Source organism: Mirounga angustirostris, unplaced genomic scaffold (genome assembly GCF_029215605.1).
Source record: "Mirounga angustirostris isolate CCGP_5_RB_7025 unplaced genomic scaffold, mMirAng1.0.hap1 SCAF_11, whole genome shotgun sequence".
In the NCBI taxonomy this organism is placed as follows: domain Eukaryota; kingdom Metazoa; phylum Chordata; class Mammalia; order Carnivora; family Phocidae; genus Mirounga; species Mirounga angustirostris.
Window position 1 is genome coordinate 85,076,962 of NW_026991719.1, and position 22,602 is coordinate 85,099,563.

At 36.5% G+C, this 22,602-nt stretch overlaps 2 protein-coding genes across 2 annotated transcripts in view; one reads left to right on the plus strand and one right to left on the minus strand.

Annotated features, from left to right (window-relative positions):
* Nucleotides 1-22,602, plus strand: part of IL1RAPL2 (interleukin 1 receptor accessory protein like 2) — a 639,368-nt gene that overhangs the window by 205,597 nt on the left and 411,169 nt on the right. The window lies entirely within an intron of this gene.
* On the minus strand, nt 20,822-21,548 carry LOC123848484 (transcription factor BTF3-like). Its single transcript, XM_045880969.3, has one exon. It carries the CDS (start codon nt 21,546-21,548, stop codon nt 21,066-21,068), a length of 483 nt encoding a protein of 160 aa, XP_045736925.1. The 3' UTR covers nt 20,822-21,065.

Below are 22,602 nucleotides of genomic sequence, written 5' to 3' on the forward strand. Positions count from 1 at the left end.
CTCGCTGATCTTCTGGGGGAGGGGCCTGTTGCCATGGTTCCCAAATGTCTTTGCCGGAGGTGGAATTGTCCCGCCCTTGCCGGTCTGGGCTAAGTAATTGGCTCAGGTTTGCTCTCGGGAGCTTTTGTTCCCTGCAAGCTTTCCGTACAGCTTTGTAGGACGAGAGTGAAAATGGTGGCCTCCCAATCTCCGCCCTGGAAGAGCCAAGAACTCAGAGCCCCACTCCTCAGTGAGTCCCCAGAATAAAGCAGTCAGTCACTTCCGTCTCCCAGTCTCTGGCCACACTCTGTGCTCACCCGGCCTGTGACCGAGCATTTCTATCTCTGGCACCCTACCCCGGGCAGAGTCTCCAAACCCAGCAGATCCCTGCGGTGCGCTCCCACGCCACTCCTCCCAGTGAAGGAAGGTGAGTCTCCCTGGATCTGCCACTTGTTGGGTCCCTGCTGAAGGAGCAGTGGCCCGACTGTGCTGCGGATCACGGTTTATGGCAACCCCGAGCTGAGAGCCCGTGCCTCCACTCCGTCCCTGCAGCCGGCTTCCCCGCTCCGATACCTGGGAGCTCTACCGCCCTCATGAACCCCTGGTCTTCCTGTGACCCTGAGGGTCCTGAGACCACACTGTCCTGTGAGGGTTCCACCCCCTGCTTAGCCACTGGAGTGACGTCCCTCAGAGGAGCCGACTTCTAAAAGTTCCGATTTTGTGCTCCACGGCTCTATCACTTCCCAGGAGTGGCCGTCGGAGGCCCCCTCCCCTGCCATCTATCCTCCCGAATATCGCCTCGGATTCACTTCTCCGCACGTCCTACCTTCTAGAAAGTGGTCGCTTTTCTGTTCAGAGAGTTGTTGCTATTCTTTTCTTCGATCTCCTGTTGAGTTTGTAGGTGTTCAGAATGGTTTGATCCCTATCCAGCTGAAGTCCTGAGACCAGTCGAAATCCAGGTCTCCTACTCCTCTGCCATCTAGCTCCTCACCCCCTCTTTTTTTTTTAAAGAGATATTCTTAAGCTCATTTTTATTAGGGACAGAAAGTTTATTTATTTCTTTCAAGTTTTTATTTAAATTCTATTTCGTTAACATATAGTGCAATATTGCTTTCAGGAGTAGAATTTAGTGATTCATCACCTACATACAACACCCAGTGCTCCTTAATACTCATCACCCATTTAGCCCATCCCTTGCCCATCTCCCCTCCAGTAATGCTCAGTTTGTTTCCTATAGTTAAGAGTGTCTTATGGTTTGTCTCCCTCTCTCTTAAGCTCATTTTTAAACAAATTATTTATTTTTTAATTCCAGTATAGTTAACATGCAGTGTTATATTAGTTTCAGGTGTACAACATAGTGATTCAACAATTCTATATTTAACTCAGTGCTCATCATGATAAGTGTACTCTTAATCCTCTTTACCTATTTCACCCATCATCCACTCACTCCCATCTGGCAAGCATCAGTTTGTTCTCTATATTTAAGAGTCTGTTTCTTGTCTCTTTTTTTCTTTATGTGTTTGTTTTGTTTCTTAAATTCCACATATGAGTGAAATCATATGGTATTTGTCTTTCTCTGCCTGACTTATTTCACTTAATGTTATACCACTAGATCTGTCCATGTTGCAGATGGCAAGATTTCATTCTTTTTTATGGCTGAGTAATATTCCATTACGTGTACATATACTAGTTCTTCTTTATCCATTCATCTATTGATGGACACTTGGCTTGCTTCCATATCTTGGCTACTGTAAATAGTATTGCAGTAAATATAGGAAAAGCTGGACAGGAGCATGTGAAAGAGTGAAAGTGGACCACTTTCTTACATCATGCACAAAAATAAACTCAAAATGGATTAATAAATATGCAACCTGAAAGCATAGAATTCCTAGAAGAAAACATAGGCAGTAATCTCTTTGACATCAGCTATAGAAACATTTTTCTAGATATGTTTCCTTTGGCAAGGGAAACAAAAGCAAAATTAAACTATTAAGATTATATTGAAAGAAAAAGCTTTTGCACAGCTTAAGTTCATTTAGAGACCAGAAAATAGAGGCTGAGATAGTTAGATTAAAATAAGAAAGAGATACTTAAGTTGGGTTGTGACAGACAAGTAGGATTTTCATAAGAAAAAAGGGTGAGAGGCAAAGGAATTCTAGACATATAGATCATTGGAAGAGAAATATGATGTATCTTTGGTGCATTCAGTGACTTATAAATAGTAAAGATGGCTAGAACCTAGGGTTGGTTCAAGGCAAGTTAGGGTATGGGAATAGAGGATGCAGTTGGAAAAAACACTTGAAAATTTCCAAAGTTGAACAAATCATATTTAATGCCCCCTTCCCAACTAAGTCGTTATATCTTCCTTCTCAGTGATAGTGATGTGGGAAACAAAGGCAGAAGGAAATATAGATAAAATTAAATGTCCTTATAACCTGCAGCCCATTGACAAATCCCATTCCTCCAGGAAGCTCCTAACTTAATTAATTAATGTTAATGCCTCCCTAGAGGGAAAAATAACCTTGGTTTGACCATAGCAAGGCCTGAGTGTCCTGTGAGTCTTCTTCAGCATATGAAAATCCTTTTGGGGGCACCTGGGTGGCTCAGTTAGTTAAGCAGCTACCTTCAGCTAGGCTAGGATCATGATCCTAGGGTCCTGGGATCGAGCCCCACATTGGGCTCCCTGCTAGGTGGGGAGTCTGCTTCTCCCTCTACCTTGGCCCTCCCACCCCCTGTTTGTGCTTGCTCGCTCTCTCTCAAATAAATAAATAAAATCTTAAAAAAATCCTTTGGGAACTTCCCTCACCTTTACTTCCCCCAACCCCGAAGTATATAAGCAGTTGCTCCTCACAGTCCTGAGGCAGCAAGCAACAGCAGCACTTTCTGCCCACCAGTCCTGTTCCTGTGCTTTAATAAAACCACTTTTTTGCACCAAGGATGTCTCAAGAATTCTTTCTTGGCCATTGGCTCTGGACTCCAACAACACTACTCCAAAAACACATCAATTGTACCACCACCCACCCAGAATCTTAAGATTCTGATAACAGAAATTCAGCTGTCATCCTAGGCTCCATCTCCTTTTCCTGCCCCTTCTTGCACAGCAGAGTGCTAAATTCTGCTGAATGTGCTTGCCAATTAACCTGGAAAATTGTTAGAAATGCAAATTATGAGGTCCAAAACCAGAACTGCTGAATCAGAAACCCTGGGGTTAAGGCCTAACTCTCTGTGTTTTAACAAATCTTCTAGGGTATTCTTATGAACATGAAAGTTCAAGATCCATTGCTGCAGGCAATGAGGAGTCTTTGAGAGGCTTGAAGCAGGCCAGTGACCCAGCAGGGTATGCATTTTTAGAAAGGTCATTCTGATATTTAGGTTGAAGATAGAAAGAAGGCAGTAAAACCGAAGGTAACAGGACCAGTTAGTAGAACATTTAAAAAAAAATCCAAAATGAGATAAAGGAAAAGATAGATTTATGAGCTATTAAAGAGTTAGAACTGATTTATTTATGTCACCATTTGAATGCACGGGATAAATCAGAGGGAGTAGTCAGGGTAACTGGCCTTGCACACTAAGTAAAATGGTGGTCAGGGTTTGGAGAAAATAATTAATACTTTGGGGTTTTTTTGTTCTTTTTATTTTTTGATACATTGAGTTGAGGTGACTTTAGGGTACCAGGTGTCAATGTTTAGTTAAAAAGTTGGACACTTGATTCTGAACCTTAGGAGGAAGGGGAGAGAGGTTATGGCCTACAGATTTTGGAGTCATTAGTGTACTAGGTGGTGGTAGACATTGCCTAAATGGGTTAAATAACCCAGAAAAACATTTAAGAGTGAGAAGAAGACTAAAGATGAAGTTCTGGAGAACACCAATATTTAAGGGAGGCCTTCAGGGAAGACTGATGAGTGACTGCAGAGTAAGGGAGAGAGCGAGAAAATTGATTGGGTGGCAGGAGGATAGGGTTTCAGTGAGAGCAACAATACGAAATGCCATAGACAGGTCAAGTAAGATAAGAACTAATTAATTATATTTGTCATTTATGGAGTTACTGATGTACTTAGTAATAGCAGCTTTAGGAAAGTTTTAAGAGCAGAAGACAGCAGTGAATTGAGTTAATTAGAATAGATTAAGTGGAAACTTTAAATGTAACTTGTATATGAAAGGAAGGACAGAGAGATAAAGTGACAGATTGGCCACATATCAATGTAGTTTTCCTTTATTAACTGAGAGAATTGTGTATATTTACAATCTGAAAGAAAAAAAAAAAAGCAAGTTGAGAAGGAAAGCCTGAAAATAAAGTAGGGGGGGAATCTTGATGGAATAAGGTCTAAGAGGATAAGTGAGGAGATAAGGTCCAGGGCACAGGAAAAGGTATTAGCTTAGAATACTGTGCTGTTATTATCTATATATGTATTTGTCTCTCCACCTAAATTGAGAACTTTCCAAGTGAATGGACAATCTTTTTCATCCCTAGTATACAAGGCCTAATAAATATTTGTTAAATGAATGAAGACCAATTCTTTTAAAACTTCCTCTCTCCCCCACTTTGTTGGTTTCCCCCCAATTTTCCATCCTCACCTCTTTTGTCACAATATTCAGTCTCTTGATGAGATATCATCTATGTCCAAAATTCCTCTTTCTGAGACAAGAAAGGCTAAGTTGTAACTAGATCTTTTATACTCAGAAAAATATTAAATAATTATACTGTCCCTGGCTTCCTGCTTGGCTTCTCTTTGAGCTGCGGTAAGTAGAACTGGATTGGCTTTGAGGGTTGTATTCCAATATGCTGCAGGTACTTAATATATACCATTTTACTTCTTAGTATTCCTGCCAGGCCCCTTTTCAAATCCTCCAACCTCAGGAACTTTCCATTTTCATCCCTCATTCCTTCTTCCAGTGGAAAGTAACCTTTGTTGCCTGCTTTCTTGTTCTGGGAAGGGCTTTAGAGAAGCTTATTGATGGAGATTTTAAAATGTATCAGAGTAACTTGCCTGTTGCAATATACTTTGTTTTGACTTTGTTGACTTGTCATTTGCTGAAAGATGTAAGTAGATTCACAGTAAAAAAAAAAAAAAAAGGGAGTATTATACATAGGCTAAAGCAGGATAATTATTTTTGTCCTAAGAGAAAAATCTGATCTAAAGATATATTTGATTTTTTCATGTATGTAATTAGGAATGACCATTTGAGATAGAAGCAGAGATGCCCAAGAGCCCAATTTCCAAAGTAGTAATTTACTATATTTATTTCAAAGTAAGGCTCTATGGCTAATTTTAGTAAATGCCTTGGAACCAAACCAATGTGCTTTAGAAAGATTTGGATGTTTAGTTTTAACCCTTCCATATTTTCTTTTAAAAATTCTAATAGCTGCCTGTGAATGAAATACATTATAAATATAAGAAAAAAGGCTGTTTCCTTTTCAGTGCCTTGCTACAGCAACTGGAAGGTGTATTGGAAGGCCAGCTGTTATAAAGAACACATTAATCTTCTTCTAGGGCAAGACTGGTCTTTCTTCTCCATAGTGCCTAACACAGTGCAGGGGAAACAGTAGAAACTCAGCCCGTGCTTGTTGACTTGAAATCTTACAGATATAACATCTTGATCTCTACCTACTCCTTCAGACTATCCCTGTCAATGCTATATTTAGACAATGGGTTCTCATCTAAATCTGGAGACAAGGTTATATCTGTGGAACAGATGTTCATTGTAGTTCATATGCATACTGTACAAAAATTCAGAAAAGTGATGAGGTAATTTGTATAATCTTCAGAAATCCCCTCAAAAGGTCCACAAGATGCAATTGTAAATGGGATCGACTCCTTAATTTCTCTTTCTTCTGTCTTGTTGTTGGTGTATAGGAATGCCACTGATTTCTGTGCATTGATTTTATATCCTGCCACTTGACTGAATTCCTGTATGAGTTCTAGCAGTTTTGAGGTGGAGTCTTTTGGGTTTTCCACATAAAGTATCATATCATCTGCAAAGAGTGAGAATTTGACTTCTTCTTTGCTGACTTGGATGCCTTTTATTTCTTTTTGTTGTCTGATTGCTGTGGCTAGGACTTCCAATACTATGTTGAATAGCAGTGGTGATAGTGGACATCCCTGCCATGTTCCTGACCTTAGGGGGAAGCTCTCAGTTTTTCCCCATTGAGAATGATATTCGCTGTGGGTTTTTCATAGATGGCTTTTATGATATTGAGGTATGTACCTTCTATCCCTATACTCTGAAAAGTTTTGATCAAGAAACGATGCTGTACTTTGTCAAAAGCTTTTTCTGCATCTATTGAGAGGATCATATAGGAGGCTGGTAAATCATCCTTCTAACTCATCTGCTCTCTTTCATTGGTACCACCAATGGTCTGGTTTCTAATTCTTTGAGCCATTTTTTATTCCTCTTTTTTTAAAAAATCTATAAACTTTAAAAGACATTCTGTTACTATCTACTATTGCCACTTTACTGGTTACTTTTTGCATTTGTTCTTATAAGCAGAATAAAGATAAAAAATCCACTTAAATATTGCCCATACCTACCAGGCAGTCTCCCCTTACCATCCCTATCCTTTTTAGAGGTCTCTTTCTTAGTCCTCCCAAAGCACTATACTTCTATCACAGCACTGATCACCCTATATTGTAATCTTCTGTTATTTTTATCTGTTTCACCATTATTAAATAGATCACAGACAGGAAGTATCTTCAATACCTGGTATGAAGTCAAGTGTATAGTATAAATCCAATATATATATTTGTTAGATATGTGAATGTATGATGCTCCAGTATGGCCAAATTTGCTAGCCCACTGTAAAAGCTTTCATTAATCAGACCCTATTTTAATTATCCAATTTATGTATTTATGAGCACCTATTATATGTCAAGCACTGTTAGGCACAGTGGATATAATGGTAAATTAAAATACAGATGATCCCTACTTTTATAGAACTAATAATCCAGTGGAGGAGGCAGACACATAATCATACAAATACATGTAAAATTACAACTGTGATAAGTGTCATTAATGAGAGGTACCTAGTGCTATAAGAGCTAATAATAGGCCTGGATGGGAGGTTGTCCTAATCTAGGAGAAAGTGATACTTGAACTGAGCTCTGAAAGATGGCTTGGCATTACCTAGGTAAAAGGCAAAAGAAAATGTTGCAGAAAGTAGAAACAGTATCCCATGAAGCTTGATCAGAGGCACCAACAGGAAGAGATGAGGTTGGAGATGTAGTCAGTTGCTAAATTATTTAGCATCTTACAGGCCGTTTTAAGGAGCTTTTGTTTTTATCCTGAAAGCAACAAGGAACTTACCCATTCTCTACTTACATTCTAACCACCATTCCTTTCCACTAATTCAAATCTTATTAGTCATTCAGGTGTAGTTCAAATCTTATGTCCTCCAAAATTACTCCTTGATTACTTATGTCTAGATGGAGTAACCTTTCAATTTTTATGACACTGATTTGTACTCTTCATATACTCATTCTAATGGCTCAAATATTGTCCTACCTTGTATTTTTATAATGGTTCCACACATGGCTTTTGGCTCCAGAGACTGTAATAATTGTCTTCTGAATCCCTCCTAAATATTCATAGCCCAGTACTTTATACTGCATTCCCAACATATATTAAGCCATGAAACCAGATACAAACCCATATTTGGAATAGATGAAGGGAAATACTTTGATATTAATGCTCTTCCTGATGATACAAAAGCAATCATTTGGAAAAATGAAAAAAAATCTCATTGACTGGTTTTATTGGTTGCATCATGACAATTATTTCACTAAGTTGGCTTGTATTTTTTGTTTTTTTGTTTTTTAAAAGCTCACTTGTCTTTTCGTTACATTTATTGATCAGTACTTTACTGATTCAACAAGAATATATTAAATGCATATTATGGAGCAGCCAATGTGAAGGTAGGAATTGAGGATTAAAATATAAATATAACATGGTCTTGACCATCATGAAGCTCAGAAAGATGATATCCATAGCACATGTTAATTTCCAAAACGACCACAATGGATTGTTTGACAGTCATAATCCTTAAGCAGCTTGCAAATGATGCATTTCATTTTCATAGAAAATGCAACCTCACCATAAGATTAGGAATACAAAGTCTGGATATTATAGGATGCATTCAGCATTAATTAATGCAACAAAAAATAATTTTCTCTGTAATTTCACAGTTACTGATATTGAACATCTAGGTATTGTATAGGTAATGTGAAAAGCAGAGTTTTGTAAGAATAACAACTCATCCACATTTTTCAGTAAGGCCAGGGAGATTTGCTTCCCATTGTGAGGCAATCCAGAGCCAGGCCTCTCTGAAGTCTGTGATTTCCTTTGTGATGCCACTAACAAATTATTGAGAAGTCCACAGCTAGAACAATCAGCCACTTATCATTAGTTTTTTTTAAAGAAGTGTTTTGGCCAAGTATATAGAATTCTAATTACTCACCCTAAGTCCTGGAGTTGACTAAAACCTGGCTAAAACCTTTGTCTTCTTGGAAGGGACACAGCAAACTGATTCTACTAATCAGATGTATTTTTAAGTATCATAAAGGTAAGTAAGTAGCAGAATTTAGGTGCTTGAAAAGATTTCTGCTTTCTGAACTGAAATTTGAAAAAAAAATGCTCCTAAAATTAAACAATTTTATACAATTGCTTAATTTATTAACAATTAATTGCTTAATTCACTGGGGCATGTCACATCAAGGGCTGTTGCTCTAAGATCTCATAAAGAAGCAGTCAACAAAACTTGCAAAAATGAAAATAAAATTTAAAATAACCTAATATCCATTGATAATCTTTTTTTTTTTTTTGACATCTTCAGTTATTTCATCCAAAGCAATACAATCTCTAGGAATTGTCATTAAATTATAAGAATTTTTCAGAAAGGGTATACCACTCTGCTATGATATACTCATTTCAAAATATTAATGATTATGAGCCAGAGTGTCTATAAACATACTTCTCAACTTTGAATACTAGCTAGACTTTCAGCAAGACAAGAGTAACAAGAAAACTTAATTTTCCTGGTCTGTTTTTTTTTTTTTTTTTTAAGATTTTATTTATTTATTTGAGAGAGAAAGAATGAGACAGAGAGAGCATGAGAGGGGGAAGGGTCATAGGGAGAAGCAGACTGCCCGCTGAGCGGGGAGTCCGATGTGGGACTCGATCCATCCCAGGACTCCAGGATCATGACCTGAGCCAAAGGCAGTCGCCTAACCAACTGAGCCACCCAGGTGCCCCCCTGGTCTGTTTTCAACGCATGTATGAAGATGTTAAAAAAGGCAGAGGTGGGTGGGTTATAAGAATGTATTATGGTAGCTATTCCCTGAATTAATTTATTTTGGGTTTCTTTTTGTTCATATCTTTTATGTCTCCATCACAACAACTATAGTTTTATATGATGAAAATAAGATTAAATAAAACCACTGAGAATATCTACATTATCTTTGTTGCTGGAGGACAGACGGTGACCTGAGTCATGAGCTGCTTTGGCTTTGATTAAAATTAAAATCTTGTATGGATTCCAGTTCTGAACATATGTCTCAAGCTCTATGTGCCCACATTATGGTGCATTCAAAATATTTTATGCTAACAGATTACAATAGTAACAATATGCCTGTGTTTCCTACAAAAGAATAAGTCAGTAAATTGTTCTACTTAGTTGTAAAAAGACCAGCTCAAAATGCAAATATATCCCAATAGCTCTAAATCCCACTGTAATTCTTCCTAATTTAAGACATTTATGAATTCATAACAGAGGCTCAAGCTGTTCATATTTCTAGCTTATTTTATTTATCTTTCTCTTATTACCCGTTCCACTCAAAGCTTTGCAAATCTTGAAAATCCTGCACATGTTAAAGGAGAGACTTCATCCATTAAAGTATACTGCAACACAGTAGGAAGAATAGAAGCATTGTGTGGTTCATGGAGAACTGCATGACTTATGTGAGTTTATTTTTCTTTCCCTGGTTTGTTCTAACAGCCAAGTTTACCTAGTCATGTAATGATTAGAAGGTTCTAAATTCTTCAGTTGGACTCGGTATTTCAAAGTACCTGTTCAACTAGGTGAGGAGAATGCCCTCTTTTTTTTTTTTTTTTTTTTTCGGTAGGGGATTTGGTGAAATGGTTGGAGGTTAATGTAACATCTAGCTTTCTAAATGCCCTTCTAAGAACAAGTACAAATGCACAGTTTATTAAAGAGAGGGCCATTTTCCTGGAGCTTACTCACCAAGTAAGTGACATTTTGAAATACTACTTTTTTCTAAAGAATAAAAGACCCACCAACCATTATATAAAATGAAAGAAAAAAAAAAAAACCCCTCTTGTTGTGTTAACAGTCTCTAGTCTAGGGGAAGCTGTTTTATGAGACTTGCTGGCACAATTTGGTTGCAGATGCTTGTGATTTATATAGAAGCTCATGGAAATAGAATCTGACTAAAGAACCAAACCGAAAACAAAGGCATTCGATAACTCACATGGAGTACATGTCACATTCATCATGTTTTTGTCATATTGGTTTAACGTTAATGTCTTGAGGAATATTTGGGACTCATGCTCTGCGACCTTCAGATGTCTAGGGAGTGGTAGAGGATCAAACTCCCAGAAGGATCTTATGTGATAAGGTTTGGGCTACTCCTCAGCCTGCATGATTTGAGACTCTCCCCATGCCCTGGCCTTAACCAATTTCTGTGCACCTCCAAAAGGCTATAAAGTTTTGCGATCCTACTGCTGTCTTTGTTCCTTCCTTTGTTAATGGAATAATTTGCTGACTAATCTTTCTTTAGGAAACAAAAATATATTGCTGCTTAATTTGGTATTTGCATGCAGTGTTTTAGATGGTACACTTCTTACAGATAGGTACATAGTCATGCTTGTCACTGCCAGTGTGACTCACACAGTGATAGTTATACAATCAGTGTTCAGCAAAGATTTATTAATTGATTGATCCTTATATCTGTCACTCAACTAGTCTTAGACATAAGGTTCAGAAGATAAGAGAGCTGGGAATTTTTAATCCTGCCTCATTGTTCCTCCAACCACAGAGATATGAGCCACCTAGTGATGAAGCACCAGAAAAAAGATCAGAATGTAAACTCAGAAAAAAAGATCACACTGTAAGCTCATCCTTATCAGAGCAAGAGATTGTTGAGGTGATTTTCCCAGTTTATATTAACCATGTTCTCATTTCTCATGGTCAGCCTTACAGATCAATTAGACTAATGTCACCTCTTTTCTCAGCCCCTAGGTTACCTCATCTCACCACCATAGAATAGAGGGTTAATATTTGTTGTTTGTGTTGTAGATAATTTCTAATATGTAATTTGTTATCCCTGTAAAATTATGCTTTCTTCTTCCCTGAGTTTTTCTACTATCTCTTTCTGTTTGTTTGTTTGTTTGTTTGTTTTTTTCTTTTCTTTTCAGGGACAGGAGAGAGGAAAAAAAAAAATCCTGAGAAAGGGAGCAGATATGGTGGTTATTAGGGATGACAAGATCTCCTATCTTACAATTCTATATTTTACATATTTATATTCAAATGGTTCAACAGTTATACAGGCCAGGATCAGTTTCTAGCTCTGATGATGTATTACCTGAATAGGGTTTCTTTCCTCATAGCTTGAGAAGTTAAAGCAAGGCTCTCAGTATACATTCAACCTGTACTGCTGGAAAAGAAAAGATTCTTTTGGCTTACAGCATGAAATCAACACATTAATATATTTTACTATAATTTCTCGAAATATTTTTTTCTACTAAATAGAAACATAGGTGATATGTTACCCTAACTGATAAAAATTCCATGAATAAACTTACATATTTCCCATGCAAGCAGATTTTTTGTGTGTGTGTTTTGAAAACATTCTACACCAGTAGTGTGTATACTTTGTTCTCATGCATAATGATATACAGATATAGGTACAGATATATATTTGTTTTTGAAAAATGATGTGAGGTTCACATAAGTGTCATTATAATGTGTTGTATTGAGGTTAGTATTTGTAGATGTGTGTACTTAGATTTTTGGAATTTCACAGCAGTGAAAATTGTTTTGGTTAAGAATAATAAAAAACATGATAATTAATAAAATCCACCTGTATTTTTATATACATATGTCTATACAGAACTTGCACTGAACATGTAAACATTCAAACATTCTTACTTTTTTTACCCTTTGGTTTCACATTGATTTGATTTAGTAACATAAGATTAATGATGATATAAATTTGGATTGCTCTTGAGAAAGAAAGACCACTAAGATTAAAAATCCTGCATTAATATCCTGTAATTGTATGAGAACTTAAGGCGGTTTCCAAGTATAAAATATGATAAGGCCTCTTTATCACATAGACTAGCAGTTACTTGGAACTTGGTCTGAAAGTTAGGAGTGATGTAGGCTAAGTTTTAGATATACCTCTACCACTTACTTGCTATATGAGCTTGGACAAATTATTTTTTTTCTCTAGGCCTTAATGCTACTGTCTGTAAAATACAATGTTACAACAGATTATTCTAAATCACCGATACCTAAATTTTTATTATGACTAGTACTTGGTTTATTTCCCAAATCTCTCTCTCTTTTGAAATGCTTAAGTATGTTCATAAGCATATAGTTTAAAATGTCAAGCAAGACATTAATTACCTTTAGTAACTTTTTCATAACTAATTTTTGACTGCTTCTAAATCTGTAAATTAATTTCTGTGTATAATTAAATTGTTGAAAGCATATATAAAATTCAGGATGAATTACCATTGGCCCTGAAAATACCATAGATTAGATATTCTTTAAAAATTCTATACATTTAGGGGTGCCTGGGTGACTTAGTTGGTTAAGAGTCCACCTCTTGAATTCTGCTCAGGTCATGATCTCAGGGTTGTGAGATTGAGCTCCGTGTCAGGCTCCATGCTCAGTAGTGAGTCTGCTTGAGATTCTCTCTCTCTCCCTCTGCTTCACCCCCTCCCACCACTCACATGCTCTCTCTCTCTCAAATAAATAAATAAATAAATATTTAAAAAGTAAAAATAAAAATTCTATATATTTAACAATTATTTTTTGAGACTCTGCTATGTTTTAGGCATTGCTTCAGGAGCAAGTGATATAAAAATGATGAATAAGGTCCCTGCTCTTATAGAGAGTCTATTCTTTGGGTAAGAGACATAAAATGGATAAAAAACAAACACAAAATATCAGCTAGTGGTAAGTGCCATTCAGAGAAAATATATGTGATGTGGTAGAGAGTGATAGGGTGGGATGCATCATATAGTAAGGAAAGGCCAAGATCTGAATGCCACAAAGGAGCCAGCCACAAGAAGATGAGTGGGGAAAATATTGCAGGCTGATGGTATGCAAAGGCCCAAAGCAAAAATAAGCTCACCATGTTTGAGGAATTGAAAAGAGATTAGACACTCAAATATTTAGAATTTAAACAGAGAAGGAGAAATTAGCAAAGAGGAAGATTGGTCAGTGAGGTATGAGGGAAGCCAAAAGAGAGCATTTCAAGTGTGAGGGGAGTAGTAAACTATGTCAAATATAGCTGAGAAGATAATTAGGGTAAGAACTGAGAAATGGCTATTGGATGTGGCAGTATGGAGATCACTGAGTGGTGGTAAAGGGAGTCCAATTAGTGTTGACTGAGGAAAGAATGTGGAGTTATGAAATGAAGTCAGCTATTCCACACAATTCTTTCAAGAAGTTTTGCTGTAAAGCAGTGGAGATAGGAAGCTATAGCTAAAGGGGCATATTAAGTCAAGGGAGGGTTTTTGTTTTATTTGTGTGAAGATTAGAGATACTAGAGTTTGATGTTTGTTGATGGAAATAAATCAATAGAAAAATTTTTGCCAGAGGAGAGAAAGGGTATAATTGTAAAAGCAAAGTTCATGAAGAGGTGAAAGTGTGCTATCCATCGCACAAAGGAGATGTTGGCCTTTAAAGTAGGAGAAGCTTTTTATCCAAAGCCATAGGAATAAAGGAAGATTCAGTGCATTCACATTTGGGAATTACTGTTTGATTATTCCCATTTTCTCAATGAAGTATGACAAGGTCATCAACCTAGGATCCAGGGTTGCAGATGAACAGATGTACCAGGTTTGAGGAGAAAAGAGAAAGAATAAAATAGTAATTATGGAACATGGAAAAGAGAGCCTACTAAGGAAAACAGAAGACTAATGTACTCTGATTTTGGGCAAGTCACTGGGGCTCTCTTCGCTTTAGTTTCTTTTTTCTCTAAAATATAAATATCAGAGCTATTATTTAAAGTTGAAAAATGGAACTTAAATGTGTAATGAGTCAATATTTTTATAATTTTTTTAAACATCAGAGAAATATTTTAGAAATTAATATCTTATGGTGGAGAAAAATATATTTGAAGTTCAGTAATTTCTTATAATTCAGTGCAATTTATTTTTTCTTCTGTTAAATTCAAGTAAAATTAATCAATGTAATGCTTTTTATCCAAAATAGAATATATACTATGATTCTATTTTTGTAAAATTATTTTTCTTTCTCCATCTTTCTATCTATATCTGTACATAGATAGCTGGAATGGTGTTTAATAAATGTTGATAAAAATGTTTCTGAGTAGTAAGATTTTGTGTAGTAATGTTTGTTGTTTAATTTCTTCTTTGTGCTTTTCCATATTTTATCAGTTTTTGTCATATGGTTTCCATAAAATAGTGAATTTTTTCTTGTTTCAAACATTGTTTTAATGTGGATAACATGGCTTCTTGCTGCAGTAGACAGAATAGCAACCCCCCAAAAGATGTCCAAATCCTAATCCCTAGAGCGTGTGAATGTGTTTGGTTACATAGTAATGGGGGAGTTAAGGTTGCAGATGGAATTAAGGTTGCTAATCAGCTGACCTTGAGATGGGGAGATTATATTGGACTATCCAAGTAGGCCCATTATAATCACAAGGGTCCTTATTCAAGGAATAAAAAGCAGAAGAGAACCAAAAAGATAGCAGCATGAGAGAGAAACAGCCCAATATTGCTGGCTTTGAAGATGGAACAATGGAACTATGAGCCAAGGCATGCAGTGGCTTCCAGAAGCTGGGAAAAGCAAGGAAATAGATTGTCCCCTTGAACCTCCAGAAGGAATGCAACCCTACATCTTGATTTTGACCCATCAAAACCTGTGTTGGAATTCTGTTCTACAGAACTATAAGATAATAAATTTGCTTTGCTTTAAGCCACTAAGTTTGTGGTAATTTGTAACAGCAGCCATAGAAAACTAATATACTTGCTTTCACCCATTCTTTTCTAATCTATTCTTTATACAACAACCAGAGTGAACTTTATAGACCTGCATTATCTAGCATGGTAGCCACAGGCCACATGTGGCAAATGAGCACTTGAAATGTGGCTGGTCTGAAATGAGGTGTGCTGAATGGGAAAAATTGCACTGGATTTTGAAGAGGCAGTATAAAAAATGTAAACTATCTCATTAATGATTTCTTACATTGACTTCTTATTGACATGGTAATATTTTGGAAATATTGATCTAAACAAAATACATAAAATTAATTTCATGTGTTTTATTTTACTTTTTTAACGTGGCTACTAGAAAATTTTAAATTACTTAACCTGAGTCACATTATATTTCTGTTAGCACTCATAAAAAAGTTAATAGAATACTCTAATTTCCCCTGTTAAAACCCTTTTCTAGTTTCCCACTGTATTTAGAATATATGTCAAATCCTCTAACTTGAACTTATAAGGTCCTGCATCATTTGGCATCTGGTACCAGTCTAGGTTTATCTTTTGCCTCTTCCATTCCATTCTAATGGACCAAGCCTCTTTCTGCCTCAGGGCCTTTGCACATGTTATTTGTTGGGTCTGGAAAACTCTTCATCTTGCTCTTCATCTGACTGAAAACTTCTCTTCTTTCCATTTCAGCTCAGGTCCACTCAGAGAGACCTTCTCTGGCCTTCTAGCATAAACTAGGTCCACTGTGTTCACCATTCATAGCACCCTGAAATTTTTCATAACGGCTCTTTTTACAAGTTGTAAGGATAAATTTATTTGCTTATTTTTAAAATTATCTTTGAAAATGATAAACTCAATATACATTTTTTAAACACTGTATACTTAAGGCTGGGCAAGGTATAGATGCTCAGTAAATATTTATTAAATGAATGTAGAATGATCAAATGAGGTAATGTCTATGCAAGTACTTTGTCAACTGTAATGTACTATATACATGTAATAGCCTTACAGTAGTAATAGTAGTAGGAAGAGATGGAGGAAGATGGGAAGGAAGAGGAAGAAGAGAAGAAATTGTGTAGTCTTAAAGTCTTTGCCTTGCATCAAGTTTTAAATAGATTTTCTTGGTATCTTGGGTTGTATCTTCAAACCATTGGGAATAAATAGCCCAGTAGGCAGCTATAGTACACTGCCTTTTAAAAACACTTGTATTTTCAAAGACGTATTTTTTCCTTAAAGGAAGTTTTTATACAAGTTCTTCTTAAATTTCTTCTTTCTTCTCCTTTAATTTCTTCTTTCTTACTAAAGAATTTCTTCTTACACAAAGTTCACAAAACTGTTTGCCAGTGACTCAGATTCCTACATGCCTTCTCTAAGGCATATATTTCTATTTCCGCAGTGGAGGACACCATGGAATAGAGCAGGAGTGGTGGAGAAAATAAAATACAACATTGGGGATATTTTAGTAATAGTTTTCATATAGTAGAAAATCAGAACACAGATGGATCAAAAAAAAAAAAAAAACATTTCTACCATTCAGTGGTTTCCTTTGGTTTCCCACATGTTTGGTCTCACCTGCTCCTCTTATCCCATAACCTGTCGGTCATTTCAACAACTAAATATATCACTTGTGATACCACCCACAGGTGCTTTTTGATTTAATTCAGTTGGAATGACTGATCTGGTAGCCTTGGGTAAATACACTGAGGGTGTGGGAAAGACTTTACAAGCCATTGTGATGTGCAGTAGGGCATGTCACAATTTTCTTTCCTAAAATAGGAAATTGAATGCTGGAGAAGATAAAGTTTTTGGGAGATTCAGGAAGCCCCAAATATATCTAAAGGCATTCTGCAACTACTGTTTTAGGGCCTTGTGCAATTCATCGTATTTAGGAGAGTAGGTGCAGTGGTAACAAATAAAATTTGCACAGATTCACTATTAGTACTCTAGGTGAAGCTGTTCAGAGACGTATGTCTGCTTGAGACTGTTAGTTTTTGCAACACCAAAATGAAATAATATGTCCCTTAGTGTAATGTTCTGCAGTATTGCTATGAACAAGTACAATTGCACTGTGCTTCCTTTATATTTTTCCTTATAAGAAATTTATTTTTTTTCACTGACAAAATCAGTTTAAGCTTAGCCTTTCTTAAATGACCTTAAAGTAAAATTTCCTACCTTTGTACCTTTTCAACAACAGTTTCTGACTTAACCTTCTCATTAGCATTTTAATAGCCCAAAAAGTCTACCCTGTACTTAGTAACACATTATCATCTGCATTTAAATGGGAATGTTGTAAAAGAGCAACATAAAAAATTACTTGTGTTAGAAAAGTTGTTTTTCTGGGTTTTGGTTTGTGTTTTCCTATGGCATAACCTCTCTATATTTTAGACAACGATTAAGGATGCTCTTTTTGAAGTCTTTGAATTAATTCTGAAGAAAGAGTTATCAGAACCAATCTCCTACTATTAATAAGAACATCCTCATTTGATATTTGAAAAATAATACTGAGGAATTGATGCTTTCAAAATCAAGATTGATATGCTCATTTCAAATTCAAAAACCAAAGGCAAACTAAAACTTTCAGCTTGTATTTATTAGATATAACTTGATAGATGGAGAGATAGGGATAATCAAACTTAAGGGAGTTTTGAAGAATGGGAATGTATAATTATTATAAGATACAACTTAATAAGGCATAACCAGAAAAGTTCTATTACATGATACCTGGCATTGTTTGCCTTAGAAATCTCTATCTCTCTTTTCCCACCACCTTCCTCTTTACCCATACACACCTATCAATTATAGCTCTATTACAACACCCCAAGTTTTCGTCTCTGCCTCTGCACTTTTTTCAATCATGGTGTGTCAAATAAGACTGCCTGAGTTCAAACTCTTTTCACCACTTACTAGCCTTGTGACCTTGGCATGTTACCCAATCTTTCTGTACTTCTGTATCTTTATCTGTAAAGTGAGGATAATGATGATACTACACAGAATTGTGAAGATGGAAAGTAATGCATGGGAAGTATTTTGACAGTGCTCACAATAAATGTAAGCTATTATTTTTATTGCTTTATACTATTAATACTACTACTACTATTTTTCTACCACCAACCCTCTAAATACCCTACATTTATTAAACCAGCTCCTTAAAGCATCCTCCTTTTCATAGCCCTCCTATATTAAAAAGAATAGATAGGGGCTCTTCTCTCACCCCACCTTTGCCTCAGTCTCATTTGCTTCTCATTGTCAAGAGAAAGACTGATAAGGTTAAAGAAGCATATCTTTGGTTAATGTAATCCCAACCCAAAAAGTAACATATTAAAAACAATGCAGAGCATCAAAACTGGTTAACTCAATTTCTTTCACTGTCCTAACACCTAGGCCACAGTATTTCTTCAGTTTGTCCCTTCCCTATCCTATGTCTTGCCAACCTAGCTCAGTTTTGTAAATTACAACACTGTCTTTCTCCTTTCTTCAGAAGTTAGTTCATTTCATTCAGGATTAACAAAAAGTATCTGTGTTAGGAAATTGAGAGGGAGTGGGGAAGTTTTTATAAAACACAAAATTTTGAGGCACTGCCTCTCCTACCAAACAGGAAATTAGATTTGTATGAAATTTCTTTTTTTAAAGATTATTTATTTATTTATTTGTCAGAGAGGGAGAGAGGTGAGCCAAAGCAGGGGGAGTGGCAGGCAGAGGGAGGAGCAGGCTCTCTGCTGGGCAAGGAACCCCATGTGGGACTCGATCCCAGGACCCTGGGATCATGACCTGAGCTGAAGGCAGATGCTTAACTGACTGAGCCACCCAGGCGTCCCATTTGTATGAAATTATTAGAAAACCCTGCAAGAAGTGATATTCATTTGGTCAGCATTCATCACATGTACTGCAATTATTTGTTTTTACATTTTTCTCTATCACCATATGGATTCCATCAAGGCAAGGTCAATGCCTTAGTAATGCTATCTATCTGCTTTAGTTTTTGTCTTGTAAGGGATATTCAGAAGATGTTTATTGAATGAGCAGATGAAAAGATGAAAGGATGAGACCTGGATCTTAACCTCAAGAAGTTTATAGTCTAGTAGAAAGGACCACCTGCCTACATAAATAGCAGTAATCCTTACTCCAGTCTAACTTTTTAGTCCCTTCCTCATATACCCTCCCACTTGTTCAGTCCACTGATCACCAAGAATATGTCCTGTACTCTTATACCTCTCTTCCACAATTTCTTCTGCCTAGAATACCCTTCCCCTCATTTTCTGCTAAGTAAACTGCTATTCATTTATCAAGGTATAACTCTAATAGTATCTTCTCAGTTAAGTCTTTTCTGAGTCTCCTCCCCAAGCAGAATGAATATCTCTCTCCTCTGCCCACGTGTAGCCCTTTTCATATACCTCTCTTAGCACTTAGTACATTGAACCATAGTTACTTATCTATCATCTCTTCAGCTTTAATGTGAACTCCAAAAAGATTGGAACTTTATCTTATTAATTTGTGTACCTCTAGGGGCAAGTACAGTGTCTGGCATATAGTTAGTGTTCAACACATGGTTGAATGAAAAAAATGAATGAATCAATGACTCAACAAATAATTACTACAAATACCCTTAAAAAAGGTAAAATAAGAACTTTGGTTAATAATAATCTATCAGGAGGCACCTGGGTGGCTCAGTAGGTTAAGCCTCTGACTTCGGCTCAGGTCATCATCTCAGGGTCTTGGGATCAAGCCTTGTGTCTGGCTCTGTGCTCAGGGGGGAGTCTACATGGCAAATTCCATTATAACAATCGGTAAGTGGACATCTACAATGTGTGATTGCTCAGGGATATTGTTTTGTTAAAATTCATCCTAAAACAAGTGGTCCAGTAGCCACATCTTTAAAATCTATTTTATTATAAAAGAAAATTCCACCGTGCTAGTACTCATTTTCATGGGGTTTGGCTTATATTATCAATCCACTTCATGGGGTTTGGCTTATATTATCAATCCACTATTATTTTAGAAATGACAATGATAAACTTTTGTTATTACTGGGTTTTATTTAGGTATTTCTGATCTTCTAAGAGTTTGATGGGCTTGTAATAGAAATATCAATCAGTGTAAAAAGCATTTTACAATCATCATATACAGTTACTTTGAGTATTTGCTTTCATTCTATATGTACCAAGGATTCCACATCTATTTCCATAAGCCTTCTTAAAAGTCAGAATTCTACTGAACTGAGAGTGGGGGTGTTGTTCATTGTTTTCCAAAAATAGACTTGAATGCTACTATATTTTGGGCAGATGATCACAAACACATCCTCATGAGAAAGCAACAGATGTAAAGAAAAAAGTGTTATATTTATTTCAAACCCAGAGAGCAATGCAAGTATCACAGAAAATTTGTGCCAATGATTATATATATTCTTTTGCTGACAACTTGGTCTACAAAGCTGCTAGAGTGCAGCATCAGCAAGTCTAACCCAAGGCAACTCTAAACTGATGGATAATATTTGATTCAGTAAATGAAATCAAGTAGGAGTTTTAAAATCAGTTACATCTCCTTTCATCAGACATTTCTTCTTCTTGTCACTTTTTTATGGACCTATACATTGGAATTAATAAGAAATGTTATCTGCAGGTTTTTTTTTTCCCCTTACGCAAAGAACTTTATTAACCTTGTTTCAAACTTTATTCCCAGGCTTCTTCAGCTTAATTAGCTGCAAAGAATGAATTGTGTATAAGCAAAAACTGAAAAGAGCTGCAGTGTCCAAGGGGCTTGGGCTTAAAAATATTAGAGATCTAGATTTTATCAGATCCATGAACAAAATTTTAAAAAGCAGTCATAATATAAAATAGCAGCTCCCAATAACTTCTTCAAGTTTTATCTTCTTCAGAAGTTGACTCAATTCAGTTTGCTTCATTCTTGGAAGCTTCATCAAAATTCTCCACAAGATCAGGAACTTCATCATCATCATCCTCTCCGGTAGCAAGTGGTGCTTTTCCATCCACAGATTGTTTGGGCAGAGCTTCAGCCAGTCTTAAACTAGTCAGACTGTCTGCACCGAGTTGGTTTAAGATCCTGGGTAGCATTTCTGTCAGCTGCTTTGTCTCAGCATGGCCTGTATTGATGAAAGTGTTCGCTGACAGCGAGGCCTGAACTTTGGGGTTGTTAAAGTGGATCACTGGTCCTTGGTTTGTGAACATATTCACTTCTTCAATACCAGAGATATTGTTTACCCCTAACTTCTTTAAGGAGAACTGAAGTTTTTTATCATCTGCTGTAGCCGTTCTATGAACCACCTTCTTTTGGCGAGCAGTTCCTTTCCCACCAATGCACACTTGTGCTTGCAGTTTGGTGAGTTTCTTCTGGTTCATGATAGTTTCTTTCATCTTGTTGGAGCTGAAATGGGACCGCACTGGGGAATAGGGTTGGCGCTCAGGGGGTCTCGGGCGGACCAGCTGAGATTAGGTGCACACACGCAGGGATGCAAGATGGCAGCTAGTCTGCAGGGATTTTTTTTTTTTTTCTTTTTTTCCTTGTTGTAAAGTAAGACCATTTGTGAAAAGAAGGAATTGTTACAAATACATATTTGTTACTGATAAATGATAGTATGTGTGATCCAGTGCTTCAGAGTCTCCTTTACATTAAAAAAAAAGTAGGTTTGATTTGAGAAAATTAAACCCAGGTGTTTTTTTTTTTTATTTTTTATTTTAAGTATAACAGATAAAAGGAAAATTGAATCATTTTGAAGTCAGGTGGTTCATTGATTCCCAAACCTATCTTCACATTATAAACCAACTACAAGCACTTTTTGAAAATATAGTCTTGGACTCCACTCAGATTTTAATTCAGGAGATCTGAAATGGGACCTAAGAACCTATATTATAAGCAAGCCTGCTGGGTACTTTTAATATAATTGGTCCATGTAGTATTTTAGAACTACTGATCTAGTCTAACTCCTTATCCAATGTAGAATCCCCTTTACAAAATCCTTAACATGTAGTCATTTAGTGACACAAGGCAGTCCATTCCATTGTTGGTTGATTCTAATTGGAGAAAGTTCTGTTAAACCCAAGCCCTAGAAACTTCTCCCCAATAGTGTGTTCCCAGCAACCTCATAATGAATGCTCCACAGTCAGACATGTAGTTGGCCCATCAGGGACTCCTTGTCTTGCTTAGATAATTCTGTCTGAGGGACTAAGGAGTGTGTGTATCAACAAACTAAATTATAATGCAAGGTACATTTATATTGATAAAATAAAAATATCCATAAATTTATGTCCCTTAGTTAACAGCTAAGCTTTATTTTAATGTTCTCTCCGCAATGGCTTCCAATAACAACTTAAATCTTGGCTGAGTATCTAAGATTAAGATTTGTCACATTAATAACAGCATCAACTCATTCAATATTGGGACGTTTGAGAATTTTGACTGAAAAGCCCC